Source organism: Zonotrichia albicollis, chromosome 1 (assembly GCF_047830755.1).
Source record: "Zonotrichia albicollis isolate bZonAlb1 chromosome 1, bZonAlb1.hap1, whole genome shotgun sequence".
In the NCBI taxonomy this organism is placed as follows: Eukaryota; Metazoa; Chordata; class Aves; order Passeriformes; family Passerellidae; genus Zonotrichia; species Zonotrichia albicollis.
In genome coordinates this window covers 63,257,075-63,272,254 of record NC_133819.1, presented here as the reverse complement: position 1 = coordinate 63,272,254, position 15,180 = coordinate 63,257,075, and the positions used below count along the sequence as shown (strand labels likewise).

At 36.3% G+C, this 15,180-nt stretch overlaps 1 protein-coding gene across 2 annotated transcripts in view; it reads left to right on the top strand.

The window, feature by feature from the left end:
- CDKAL1 (CDKAL1 threonylcarbamoyladenosine tRNA methylthiotransferase) overlaps positions 1-15,180 on the top strand; it is a 381,082-nt gene that overhangs the window by 248,435 nt on the left and 117,467 nt on the right. For both annotated transcript variants that reach the window (XM_005481774.4, XM_005481775.3), the window contains exon 11: positions 2,813-2,958. In XM_005481774.4, the coding sequence (XP_005481831.2) occupies positions 2,813-2,958 (146 nt within the window). The remainder of the gene's footprint in view (positions 1-2,812; positions 2,959-15,180) is intronic.

Below are 15,180 nucleotides of genomic sequence, written 5' to 3'. Positions count from 1 at the left end.
CAGGCATTTTACATCCCACTGGTACAGAACCAAGGGTAATTACTTTAAATGACAACAGTTGCGTTCTTAATCCTGAAAGTTATCGACAACAGTGATCACAGAAAACATGTGTTTTCTTTCTTTTACATGGGGGATAACTGCAAGAAGCAATTCTGATTAGTCTTGTTTAACACTGGATGGTGGACACTATTGGTTTGGTTCCTCTTACAGGAAGTGCAGTCAAAAGCTCCCTCTTGGCCCCCTGAAAGAGATTAACTGTGAGACCAGCAGGATTCTACATGTTACTGTCAGACCAGCAGCTAGTGGCTTTGGGGTTGGTTGGGTGCTTTGGTTTTTTTGATTTCTCTGAGGAGGAAAATTGAGATTTTAGAATTTGATTTTCATTCTTCACATTTCACCATAACATTTTCATTGTTTAATGTGAATATGAGAAATAAAACCAACATTTTCATATAACTAGAGAATTTCCACATTTGTGACTTTAAAAATCAAAACTTCATGGTAAAACAAGGTAGGGTTTGTTAAGATCGAATATTTCTATCACAAACAAACAGACACAGTGAATCTGTTTGGGTTTTTGTTCTATCAGATGTTTCTCAGCCTTACAAAAGCTGAATTAAAATAACACTTCCATATCTAGAAATTCTAATGATTTATTACTCTCAAAAAGAATTCACAAACTGATCTCATATTAAAGAGTCTGTTATTCAGAAGATGCAAAATTTGAGAGGAAGGGCAAAGAATTTTTTTTCCTCTGTCATAGAGTGAGTTATTTTAAGAACTTGGCAGATTTAGAGGCACGTTATGAAACATGACTTTCGTTCATTCCTTATATCATAAATCTGTGTTTGAAAACTGAATAAAGTACTTGGAACCAAGAGATAAGCAGAATAATAGGCTTGTGGTCCGTAGCTTAATTTTCAGCTCATATTTTCCATATTTTAGAAATATATTTGATTACTGATAGACAGAAAAGTCACAGATGACTACAAGGATGCTTCATATAAATTACATTCACAAGATTTTCTAAAGCTTAAAAAAAGAAAGTTTCCCACTTTTAGGTACTTGTTCTGTACAATTTCATTTTTGAAAATATCTTCTAGCTGAACATCTACAATTATTAAGGGCACAGATAAGTATAGTTCCATTTGAATTGGACACAAAATCTGTGTGGATGCATGGTGGCCTTTTCTTCACTCTTTTTTCATGAAACCAGCTACCTCCAGCTTCCACTGAGAGCCAGGTTCACTGCACACAGCCTTTCTGTGTATCAAATTGTGTGCAATTCTGTGCATCAAATTGAGTTTACATACCTGAGATGGAGTAGCGGTTGCCTTGAATAATGTAACCACTTCTCTGAGACATTTATGTAATAAGATCTTAGACAGAAACTTTCAAAACTGCTTCCAGAAGTGATTTGATAGAGTTTCGGGTTTTGTACACATCTGTTTGTCAGATGAAAAGTGAGTATGGAGAGAGCATTTTTTTTTCTTGTTCTAAAAATCAATGCTTTTAAAAGCTGAGCTCCTGCAAATGAAAAGTCTTGAGGGTGTCTGCCTTCTCTTTGAACAATCTAGGGCAGCCTTTTAGAAATACAGAGAGAAAATCTAGATGCGTAACTAATATTGCTGATTAATGGTCTGGAAGAATTTGTAAATAGTTGCAGCTTAAAAAGTAAATATGGCAGCAGTATGTGTTGTCAGCCAGAGTATCTGTGCCAACAGAGAAAACAGTAGAAATGGCCTGAGTGAGCCTGACTGGAGCACACAGAGTGCACTGGCAGAAGAGCAGCGCTCAGTCCCAGGCCATTTCCTGAATGCCCACAGCTCAGGGAGAAAGGGAAAATCAAAAACCATATGTGAAGACCGGCTTGTTCATGGAATATGGTTCTTTGCCCAAGTTCACTTATTGGTTGCAGGACAAAGATTAACAAGCAGTATGGTACCATATCTCAATGCTTTAAATTTTTCAACTTTAAAAAATACTTAAACTTTTTTGCTTGACTGTATGTCCTTAATTGGTTAAATAATAAAAATGAGAGAAACTGGACCACCATATTCTATTCTGTCTCACATTCCTTCTCCTTGCCAAGCCTCTGTTGGGAGGTTGGTTTGGCTTTCATTAGGTTTTGCATTTTGCTCTTACCTTTAATTTTTTTTCCCCCCCCTGACCTTTTGCATTTGTACAAAATGTATCACATCCTGTGTCTCTTTCCAAGCTGTCGCTCCAGTTTTAAGCTGCCCCTGATTAATTCTATTCATATTATAGCCAAGCACTTTTAATTTCAGTCCTTTTCTCTGAAGTAACACAGGCAACATTTCAGACCAGTATCGGAGCATGTTTGCAAGTGATGAGGTGTACCTTAATTAGCAACTGGCTGACTTTAGGGATGCTCCAATTACAGACATTCTCATTTTGGTATCTAAGAAGTTACTTTATTCCAACAAGAAAGCAACTAATCCTTGCCATCTTCTGAAAACAGCCACTGTCTGAAATTACCAATTTTGATAATACTTTGCCTCTAAAATTTTCTTTTAATTGTGTAATCAATGCTACATAGGGAATGTGATCCCTTTGTGATCGCTATCTCAAAGGAAATTTGATTTCTTTGCTTTATTTTTATTTTCCCCTAAAAAAAAATCGCTTTCAGATATCTTCACCTGTCCCTACTGTTTCAAACTGGGCTGGGGCAATTTAGTATTGTTTGGGTTTTAGTAGTATTACTGCTGATACTTACCCCATATATTAATCTGAGTTTTCTGTATTATTTTCATAATGCTTTAAAGCTTCTTTTTCTTTTAATAACTCTCAGGAAATGGCCAAGATTCTCAATCATCCAAGAGTGTATGCTTTTCTACACATACCAGTCCAGTCAGCCTCTGACAGTGTGCTCATGGACATGAAAAGAGAATACTGTGTGGCAGACTTCAAACAAGTAGTGGATTTCCTTAAAGAAAAGTAAGTCTACTAATAATTGAGAAAATGACAGTGTTGGGTTTGTTGCAATGTCAAGAACATGTGGCTGAAAACACAATTATTTGCAACTTCATAATTAAGGTATGAAAAAAATGAGGTCCTTTAAGCTTTCAAAGTCTTTGAGTTTTCTGTAAGCCCCTTGATGTGGTTGGCCCCTATGCTCAAGCTTTTATAAGCATCTTAAATCTCTGCGTGACATGCTTTTAATTTGTCAATATATTCCTAGTCCTTTCCAAAAAATGCATTCTTAAATGATTTTTTTTATACATAAACTACTATATATAGATTGCTTGAAGTTGGAGTTACTGAAGTTGTCTTTAATGTGGCTTTAGAGCATTGCACACTTTGTGTACAGGAGATGATCCAGCTCCAGCAAATGGTTGGTTTTGTGTTTGTTTGTTCTAATAAGTATTTTATGTCCTATATCTTATGTAAATTTGCATCAATATAGTAACACTCTAATCTTGCTTAGGGGACTGATGAGTTCTAGATTAATTGCAAAATTATTTCCCTTAACAACAGAGTTAATTGTGAGAAATGAAAGAATGTATCATTAATGTATTTGCTTATGCTGACACAAAGATGAAAGCTGCATCTACCTGCAAAGCTTTTGTAACTGCAAGTAATAATTTCATATCCAAGGAAGTATTTTCTTATCTTTTAAAAAGTTAATAGTGACATATTTTGATGGATATTTCTGCACTGATTGTCAAAAAAGCCATGTGTCTGGAGAATAATTTCTGACACCTTGTTTGGCTACTTTCTCTTTTTCTGCTTCCTTTGTTTGTGTGCTTGTTCAATGACTTAAGGCAGTGACATTGTACCTTTGACTCTTATCTTATATTCAAATATTGGTACATCAAACCAACCAAACTTTCATAATCAGTTTTTTTGTGATAATTGAAAAATTGAGAAGTCTAGCTATGTAAAACATGTCATCTAATAGCTGCATGGGAATTACAATATGTAAGAAAGAAAGCCAACTGTGACACAATAGAATCTGTTTTGCAAACTGAATGTGTAATTTATAGGACATTCCTATGCATCTAGGACAACTGATGGAAATGGAGCTGCTTGTCTTCATACAGGTTGATTTGCATTAATTTTCCACCACAAACAATGCCCATGAATTCTTGGCACTAAATTTCATGTGACTATGGATCAGTGTTAGTTTTTAATTAACAGATGTGTTGTATTCCCACGTATCTTTAGTGGAACTGTGTCAGTTTATGTCTTAGTTGACTTGAAGTTGCTTCATTATTCTCTTCAGTAGTTTTAGCATTGGAATCTATTATCATAACAGCAGCTGGATTTTCAATAACCCAGTATAGCTGGCACATGTTGGGGCATATGGGGATTTATTAAATCATTCAGCTCTTGCACACAGCAAAGAGTGAATTACTTAATACCCAAATTTAAAACAGCTGGTCACTGAGCATGCAGTAATGTATGTCATACGTCTTTTTCCAGGGCTTTTTTGTAGTGAACTTAACTAGGAAGAAAACTGGTTTGATGTCTTGATTTTAAAGAATAATAAACTTTATTTATCATGCTTATTAAGAAAATACCAAACTATCTAGTAGTTCCTGTTAGAAAATAGTCTCCAGATATTAAGATGGAAAAATCTTTGAACTATATGGCAGCAGGATAAAGAAGCCATGCAAGGTAGAGAAAATGTTTTGGATCTTTGAACATGTGCTCATCTGTAAAATGAAAGGTTGTTTTCTTTGCCCTTAAGAGCATAGAGTCTTCGTTTGTAGACTTTGCTCTCGTGACAGCAGCCAGCTATTACATTCTCATGTAGATATTCCTATAAAGATCTCAGCACAAAATTTACCAGAACTTAACATGGCTGCAGACAAGTCCAGAGGCTAGAGCCAGAAAAGCTAAAAATAAATATGTGTTTAAACTACTTTAATAGCCAAAAGGGATTATTTCTATCTCCCATTTATCAAAAAGGTAAAATAAGCCAAAAGTAGAACACCCTAGATCTCCTTTCTCTATTGCTGGGGCCATGAAATTATCTAGAAGCTTCCTACACAAAATGTACAAGGACTTATCAGTAGATTCCAAATGTCACCTTTGTCTCTAGAGTGTAACATCTGCTATAATAATAAGTTCACAAAAAGTTTTATTAAAGCAATATATATAGGGTGACCAGGTGAAGAAGTAAAGCCATGCATCAAAGAATGCTAATGGTCATCAGTTAAGTGTTTAATAACTTGCATTCAAATATCTAAACACATAAAATTTAGTCCAGCAAGTAAAAATGGAAAAGAAAAAGGAAAAGAAACAGCTATGTCATAATTTTTGTTTTGAACTTCAAAGACATACCAACTGATTTCTGAATCTTTTCCTCAATCAGGCAAACAAAACACTCTGGGGCTTTTTTTCTCCAAGAAGGAAAAAAATGCTTTTCCTTCCCCTGGAGAGCCATGAGTGACTGCAGAGGTATCTTCTTCAGAGTGGGGATTTATTTATATCCTACTGAGCGCAGAATACCTTTTAGAGAAGTTAGAGTTCTCCAAGAGTACTCCAGACAGAGTACTCTCTATATTGAAACTATCTTTTTAAAAAGAATGGAGCATTCGTGACACTCTGTGTCTGTGAAGTTAGAAATGTCACATTTTTCCTCTTTTTGAGGACTCTCTGCAGGCATGTGCAATAGAAATGAATTTTAAAAATTAGTATTGATGTTCTAGTGCTGGCTTTTGATATGCAACTCTCTGTATTTCTGAGCCACTCTCCCCAACCATGTGCCAACACTTTTGGTTTACTATCAAGATTAATAGAAAAATGCATAGAATATAAAGCAAGAAAGGCAAATCCATTAGACTGTGAAAAACCGAAATACAGAAGGCTTCTTTTACGCTTCTTTTTTAGAAATTTCTTCTATCATATTTTGTACTTTTTTGCACTAAAATTTCAGTAAGTCTGACTATTCAGGAAAATACTGTTGAGCAGTGGATTTGCCGATCTGCATATATCTTGAAATCTAATATACAGATAGAGATATAGAGATATATTTCCTGAGAATTTATTTTTAAACTGTTCTAGAGAGCAACAGCATAAAGTGAGGATGTACTGATTAATGTAGAGGGTGGGCACAGTCTGTAAGGACTAAGTAAGAACTAGTGCCCTGGTCTGTGGTCACTGGGGACTGATAGAGTAGTCTGCAGGCACTATTCACAAGACTAATTCCTGCATGAGTTTGCAGCTAAATAGAGGACTTCTAGAAATTGCTGCTAAGTGAATTTAATCCAGAGACAAATGTAGTCTTTTATCAGAAAGTCTTCTTTTTGGTGTCATTATATCAAAATGTGAGTTGTTTTTCAAGTTATCTCAACTTTCAAGATTCAGCATACATTATATTTCTGAAAGGTGATGTTTGTAGTTGCAAAAAGAGCAAGACAGCTTTAATTATCTTGGAGTTCTGAAACTTAATCCCCTGAAATTTACTTTTGATGGTAAAAGCAAACAACTGGAATATATTTGAGTTAAAGAAGCCTGAGATCCGAATGTCATATTTTGTAATTGCTTGAATAATCGGCAATGTGAATATATACCCATTAAAAAGTCTTTAGACTGGTAATGTGTTTTCCAAATTTGCTTTTGTTGCCCAGACTATATTCTTTCACCTTTTTGGTTTGTGAAGTGATTCTGATGTTCATCAAAGTTTATATTTATGTCTCCTATTGCTGCTGCTTGATAAGAGACTTTAAACCCAAAATCTAGACAAATAGAAAAGTAGGGAAATTTAGAGCTAGACTGAAAGACTATACCTTTCTGTTTTGGAGTACAGAATAATTCTGAGGAAAAGCTGGGTTTGCCTCCCAGTTTGTTTTTGTTTGTGTCCTGAGATAGGAGCATAACATTAATTGTGGGTGGCTGCTGCTGTTCATTTGAGACTGTCTCGTAACTCAGACTGAAACATTGGAGCTTTCCAATATCATCAGAAGGCCAGCAAACTTGGTCTGCAAGCAGAGAAGCCACAGCTCTGTCAGGCAGAAAGTTCTGGGGTTTCTTTTCACTGGGTCTCCCTTTTCCATTAAAATCAGACCTACTCAAAAGCCTCTCTGAGCCTCCATTACTTTTTTCTGTAATCAAACCTTGATTTTTCAGCACAGGTAGATACATAATTACTGTGGTTGGAAGAAGGCAGCAAAGGAGCTAAAGTAGCAAATGTGTGCAGTAGAAAATAAATCACAAACTTGGAAGGAAATTCACTCAAGTGCAAACTGAAGGCCTAATTGCCCAGCATTACAGACAACTGCCTGATGTCCCAGGAAACTAGAGATATTGTGCAAATTGAGAGAAGGTGTTACACAGTCCTTTTGGGACAGCTGGCTTCAGCAAGGCTCCCTACTTCACTGACATTCACTGAAAGTAGAAATCAGAGGGCCATGAAAAGAGTCGTTTTAAGATAACCATTTACTATTTTTATATACTTTTTTCTACTCACTTTCAAAATGCAGGTAATTATGAAGTAGACTATATTAACTCCCTCACTTTTTTACAATGTGAATGTGTTTCATTTTCTTTCTCAAAATGCACTTCTCTTTCTCAGAGAGAGACGTTGTTGAGCTCATTTTGCAGACGTGCAAATCGTGTCCCTAACAAACCTTGACAAGGCTTTCAGATTGGGGCTTTTTTAAATGGGTTTTAGCACATCTGTTCTGTCAGTCTGACTACTGCAAATGCAAATGTCATCTGTTTAAAATCCTTATTAGGTTCTCTGCTAAGAAATTGCTGAGTATATTTGGTACTTATCTGTAATTTTACACCTCAGTCTCTAGACTCTTCTCTCTGCTCTGTCTTTTGTCTGCTCTTGGAGTCTGAACTAATCACTTTACCAAAGGTGTCTCTTTTTTTTCTTATGTTTTAAATTAATTGAGTGCCTTTAAAAGGCATTGAATTAGCACCAAAAGCTAGAACGTGGGTGTTTTTTATCACATACTACAGAGGTATATTCAAGTTTGTGTCTAGAATTGACCCTATTGCTTCATGGTGTGGCTTTTGATGGGCACTCTCCTTTTTATCACAGGATTAGTTGTCTTTAATTGTCTTTAAATTTGGGCTTTGGTAAATTTATAGCCCTTCCTCCCCTGCATTTGATTGACAAGGTATTGGAAAGAGGTGTAAGTAGGCAAGAGGTTTCAAAGGTGCTGAACCCTTCCAGGTCCATTTATTTCATTAGGATATTTTGAACATCAGCATTCATCAAGCTACATTTCAAAAGTATGTTTTTCTTTAGAACTGACTGTGGAGAGACAAGTATTAGGTATTTCAGGTTTTTTTTTTTTTTTTTACTAAATTGTAACATGACTTCAACCTAGTTAAATGTTGTTTTAGGAGGGCAGTGTCTCCATTTTGGCCTGTACAGCACTTTGCCCTTTTCTCAGCTAGTGCTACTGCACCCTTACTTTTTAGCAAGGAGATACATTTTTCCTGGAGAGGAAATAGAAGGCAAGAAAGCAATATCTGCAACTTCTTAATCTTTGTCTTTGCTGTTCTGCAGATTGTAATTCAGGTTTCAGTTAGTTCTTGGAGAGATCTCTTTACTGCCATGGTTTACAGGATTAGATCTTTTGCCACTTTGTAAATTATTAGTCACTGTTTGGTAGCCCTAGTCTTTCATGCCAGATGCATCAAGAATATTGGAGTTTTCTGGGCTGTCAACTCTCAGTTATCCTGTTGTTTGTGCATCTTGTCAGGTCATGTGTGAGGATGTACACATAAAAATATGGAAGTCCAAGCAAATCATGTGATGTGATGTTAACATAAAATAATTCCAAATTTACAGACTACTTTGAAGATTAGTTTGCACAAAATGTAAGTTCAACCTGTTTATTTGGAGGAAAATACTGTATAGGAAGCTATTTCAAAATTTCCATGCTCTGTAATTTTTTTATATTAAGTCTCTTTGGATTCTGGATCACTTTGGGTCTGCATACTGATCTGTTTAAGCAGGATGTGCATGCTTATGGGTACTCCCATTTTACATCATTTTCTTCTAAATAATACGCTGGTTTTTTCTAGAGATAAGAGAACCATTATGAGAGGGTTGGTTTGGGGTATTTTTCTCCTGGTTCTCAGGTTACTATTCAACTCCCATAGTAAGAGCTGGAGGGTGAAGCCTGGGAAATAAAGTGCCCAGGATGAGCCCAGCTTGCTGAGTACAGACTTGGTGGGCACAGAGGACATTTGCTGTTCAAATCCTTTGAGAACATAACACTGTGATGCTCTGCTTTGAAGGAATATTTCTTTGAATGGTTGCTGGAAAGAAAAGATATGTGCCCTGATGTAATGTAAAAGCAATTTCATCAGATTATTATACTTGGCTTACAATCTGGTTTACTCTTTTTGCTAAATATAAGTAGTGAAGTTGCTTAGAGGGATACTCTCTATATGCAGTTATAATTAGGCTCTCCTTTTTCTGGGCAGCCTCATCTGCAGTTTTCTTTTTGTAAAATCCTAATGTGGGAGTATTGTTAGATGATAGAGTAGAAATTAGTAAAGTACATAAAATTCAGTTTCTTCAGTGTAGCAAGATGGTATCTTTTTTCTTTTCCCCTGAAGGCATGTGAATCTGTTCTTTGGAAGTAATGATACTAAATCTGTAGTAAGGATATAAGGAAGGAATGCAGTAGTGGAAATAAGTTTTAAAGCATTTAATATTTATGAGTTTAAATTCTTGTTTGTACTTATTGGGGTATTTCTCTAGTGTTTTAAAGCAAAATAGCTAAAATTACTTTGGCTTTTTCCTGAGTACTTATTTTGATTGTGATCCACTTTCTTTAAACACAACCTGGGGAGGGAAGTCTAATTTGTTTTTAAAACAATAACTGTAATTAATATCAATTTGCTTAATAGCAGATTAGCTTGGCATGTAATTCTCAGTTTTAATTTGCTCCTGAGCTTTTAAGCATATCCAAACATATATTAAGATGTATAAGTATTTGTGATAGCAGATTAGTACAGATATAAATATGTGTACACCTTATAGTGCTCAGATATGCATCATAAAATTCTGATGGCATTAAATTTTCACATTTGATATGTTTCAGAAAAGTATTTGTTCATTTCAGTCTGTATTTTTTTCACATTTTTGCCATAGTACCAAGTAATGAATTCATTTTGTAAGCCATGTTATTCTGATCACATAGGACAATGCGACACAAAGGAGTTTTTGATGAAGGTGGTAGCTGGCCAGCTGATAAGTGCTGATTGAATCTACATTTGTCGAACTTTCAGGGAAAATCAGTTGAAAAGAATGAAGAAATGAAAAAGCCAATATTTCTGTAACTGTTCGGTACTTTTAGTGGTTATTTTTTTAAAAACAAACTGCTTAAATGAAGAAAACTAGGAAACAGAAATATACAAAACCCTTTAAACCTCTTTAAAAGTCCAGTCAAAACTTTTGCATTCAAGAAGCATGATAATTCTTCTACCCAGAGGTTTTGTCTATATATTTATTTGGGAACAGTGGTACACATTACTTTGGTTCAGCCCAAATTTTGTTCATGTGCATCTTATGTTGGTCTGTGTAAAGTATTCAGAAGTTGATGATACACCTCTTTTTTAGTAAGAATGTAGTTTATAGTTGTATACTTAATATTACATGGCAAAATAGTCACAGACCTGAAACCTTAAAAGGTTTGTGCATAAGACAAATATCTGACTATAACAGATGAATGTTTATTTTCCACAGCTGAACCACTTATCTCATGCACTTATAATTATTTTGTCTTTCTATTTTGCTCCTCATCATTATGTTGAGCTGTCATTTTGTTTAGTAGGAGTAATTGACAAAGTACAGCTGTTAAATTGCTTCAGGATAACAGGAGGACAGTATTGCAAGTATAGTTATATGTAAAGGCACAAGAGGCAGTGTAAATTCTTCTCAATCCACCTACTGGAAAATTGTAATTCAGATGCTAGTTCAAGCTGGAAAATGCCAGTATGTCCAAACACCTTTCCCATAGGAGAAGAGAAAGCTAGAGTGGCTGATTGTCAGCCATTTTGTCTTGAATCTGGAGAAAATATTTATTAGCAAAACCCAGAGGCCATAGAAATGAATTATCTTATGGTTTGCTGGGTCAGATGCCTCCGTGGTTGGCCTCTGGAGAAGCCTTGGCCCTCAGCAGGAGAGGCAACTCTGAGATCAGAACCCAGCTCCATACAGACTTGCAGTCAGCTCTGGGGTAATACCTTTTGAACATCTCAAACCCCAACAAATTTGAACCAGTCCTCTACAAAAAGCTTTGCATTACAGAAAAATACTGATCTCTCTGAGCTTTTATCTGCCTTGAAGGATTTTTGTTGAGACAAACTTCTCAACAAAACATAAGCCTCCAACTTACTACACAATGGTACGCACATCTGAAAAATGGGTTGTGTGATCATAGAGCTGCTGCTGAATGTGTGTGTGTGTGTGTGTGTGTGTGTGTGTGTCTGTGCCCCACAGCTGATGTTTAGCTACTGTGCTTGGTGAAGGGAAATCTGTTGTCCCAGACTCTGCAGAGTGAGAGGCAGACAGACAGACAGACTGTAGGGCTCAGGTTTGAACAGCAGACTGGCACAATTTTTCCACTGTTGTGAGACAACTGCTCCCACATTGCTGACTTCAGCTTTGGGGAGTTACTGACTCACGTGCTCGTTCCTAGAAATGGCCAAGGCAGCCAGCTGGATTCCCAGCTGTGACTAAGGAAGTATTTTTCCACGTAGCATATTCTACCCCTGCAGGCTCCCTCACTACCACAACCTTGCCACACAACCTGTAGCCATGATATTTTCTGAAAAATCCTTTCCTTAGGATTTTTTTCTCCTGAGAAGCTGAGAGGCCTCAGGAACAAAATGTAAACATTGATTATCTGCTGCTGTGGAATGCAACAGGTGGACCTGTGATTGGTCTCATGTGGATGTTTCTAATTAATGGCCAGTCACAGTCAGCTGGCTCGGACTCTCTCTCTGAGACAGAAGCTTTTGTTATCATTCCTTCTTTTTCTATTCTTAGCTAGCCTTCTGATGAAATCCTTTCTTCTATTCTTTTAGTATAGTTTTAATATAATATATATAATAAAATAATAAATCTAGCCTTCTGAAACATGGTGGAGTCAGATCCTCATCTCGTCCCTCATCCTAAGACCCCTGTGAACACCGTCACACACAAACCAATACACCTTTCTGTGGGAAAAGGGAGTCCTTAGTGCCATTTATCATAACATAGTGAACAGAACAGTTCGTGCTTTGCTAGAGTATTTTAGAGTGTTGTACAAAAAGAATGTCCTAGTTGTCTGGATTTTGTTTTCAAAAATGTTAAAATTTTATATAAAAGATCAGACGTGATTTTGTTAAGATTTACAGTCCTGCGTTGTTTATGTCTTAAATATCATATAGAGTTAATGGCAGTAAGTCATAACATGCTTTGCTGCTGCTGGTTACCTTAGATAATTTAGCTATATTTTCTACAGAATGCAAATTTGTGAGGTATTTTGAGATTTTTCATCATTACAAGAATAGAAGAAGCTGAAGTCTGTCTCTTAACGTATGTTTTCACAAAATACAGCTTTTACTTGACAGCATTTAAGTGAAGTACAGTAATTATGACATTAAGTGATGGGATAATATTTCTGTGTTTTCATTAATAATGCAAATAAACATATTTTTTTCTTAAGGCAAATGTTCAAATAATTCTTAAGAACAAGAAATTGTTTTGTTGATTGAACTAAATGTGCATTGAAACAGTGATTATGTTAGTACGACAGTGGCGGGGGATTTTAAATTCTCTTTTTGCAGTAAGCATCTCTATGGGATATATTCCCATCCCCTGCATAGACTTTGCACAAAAATTAATTGTTCCTTCCATTAGACTTCTGGAGCATCCAGAAGTTAACTTTGAGCATTCTCCTTTCGCTTTTTAACTCTGTCACAAAAGCCTGTTTCACATCCAGTTTAAATCATCTTTTAATACTTTTGATGAATTCTTGGTATTAATTTATCCTTTCTTTTTAAACTTCTATCCTGAGATTTTTCCTCTGATCTGCTAGGTTTTTTTCCCCTTGAAACAAGAATGCATTTAATAACCTGGTATAAATGTGACTTTTCCTATTTACCAGAATGTTGGTTTTGGATTTTCTAAATTTTATGATGGACTTCCTTCATAAATAAATAAAATGACTTTATTGTATTTACTTTTATTTTATTACTTTTTTATAAGGGGAAAAGCATATTGCATCTAAATACCTTATCTTTCTGATAATTGAGCCCTGAGCCAGAAACTCCCAATGGCATTCTTCCAAGTATTTAAATCCTAAATTCAGTTTTGTCAAGAAAATCACAGTGCAAATTCTCAATTACTCCAGTTGCACCTGCATTACCTCCACAGAAAGGCAATGAAGGCAATGGTGAGGCACAGCCTCAAGGTGTGTGCTCTCCTTGTGCAGCTTTCTGCCAAGCTCTGAAACCCAAAGCAGGCCCAAAGAAGTGGTTTTGCTGTGGGAAGTTGTGCCTTTGCAAGTTTGATAAGTGCTCATAGCCCACGGTTATACTGAGATGCCATTGTTGCACCCTGTAGGCTGCCACAGTTAATGCAAATTTACCTTTATCGCCAAAACAAGTTTGTTCTGGAATTATTAGCTGTGATTCTGGAGGACGGGATTTTAAAGTCTTGCATCTTTCTATTTACTTTTGCACACATACAATGGATTTTAGGCCTTGCATTATCTTTTGGGAGTTCACTACCATCCTTGTCTGTGAAGGTAGCGTGTGTTTTAGCTGGAAGGGAAAAAGGGATTTGAGCTCTCATCACTGATTCTCCTTTTGTTTTCTATAAAGGCAAGGGTAGCCCATGCAGTTCTTCTGAAGTCCTTCTCCAAGGAGACATCCAACATTCAGCTATTTTAGGAAAGCCAATGTGCCTTACTTTTCTCCTTAAACCTCCTGCTTTCCTTTGCAGATGCTTATTTTGTATCCTGCCTTCATTTCACCTTCTGTATGTTAGGGAAGAGCCCTAAAGAGCAATCCATGAAGATCTTGTATCCGGTGATGAAGAGTTCAGGCAGGTTGACAGATACCTCAGGCTCTCACAGTAGATGAGAGGAATGTTACAAAGTCATGAATAGGGTTCATCTGCTGCTTCTTTAATAGCTCCTTCAGTTAAACCTCACACAACTACACTCTGCATCATATCTTTGTATTTTTTGTATGTGAAGTGGACATTTGAAACCACTGACATGTTTGCTAAGTGCTCCTGTGCCCAGCAAAAAGCTGCATTTGCCATAGCTCTCCTTCAGTCTTGGTTCATTTAGAGACACAATGTGCCCATCTTTGGATTTTCCATACTCTTGGATTGTTTGCAGTGACTGCAGGAGTCCCTCTGAGGAAGAGAGGTTATTTACTTCCCCGTAACAGATTTTACTTTGGGGTATGCTGTCTGCACATTTAGTCCTTCCATTTAGCTGTGTTCCTTGCTTAGATCAAATCGGGGCACTCTGAGGAGGTCTGGGCTGCTCCTGTTACTGCATGAACTACTGGCTGACAGATGTGGGCCTGAAAGATATTTCTTTGGATACTGCTGACATAAAACATCATAGTTCAGTGCTTGCTTACACCACCTTGTGATGACATGTAGGTGACTCATCTTCTCTGGTCTATAGGTAGATAACTGGTCTTTGCCTTCTCCTTAGAATATTTCTTCTCTGTTATTTTTTATTAACAGCAAGCTAGATGCCAAAGAAATTTTTTTATTGTTACTGTTTTCAGGGTTCAGTTTTTCCCTAAAGGGAGAAATACTAGCATTTAAACCTATTAGGCTGAAAAATGGGGTATGTTCTAGAAGAAAATGAGAACTGTAAAATGTAATGAATGTTTTCAAATTTTTTTTTCCTGATAAGGCAGAATCCTCTCAAAACCTTTAGAGAAATGCTAACTACTATGTCTTCTACTCAGCTGATAAGAAAATCCAACCTACTGAAATTCCTAGAACTTCAATGCTGGCACTGACACAGAAGGAAAGGAGGTGTTGTGAATTACAAAGACTTGCAATAGATCACAGAGGATGAAATATTTTTCATTAATGGACTCAAAGGTTAAATCAATAAATAATTTCTGAAGTTATTCTGTGTTTTTCTACCTACTTTAAACATGTCTGAAATTCCCACCCACATGGAATAAGGATTTTCAGAATGCTGTTACATAGATGGT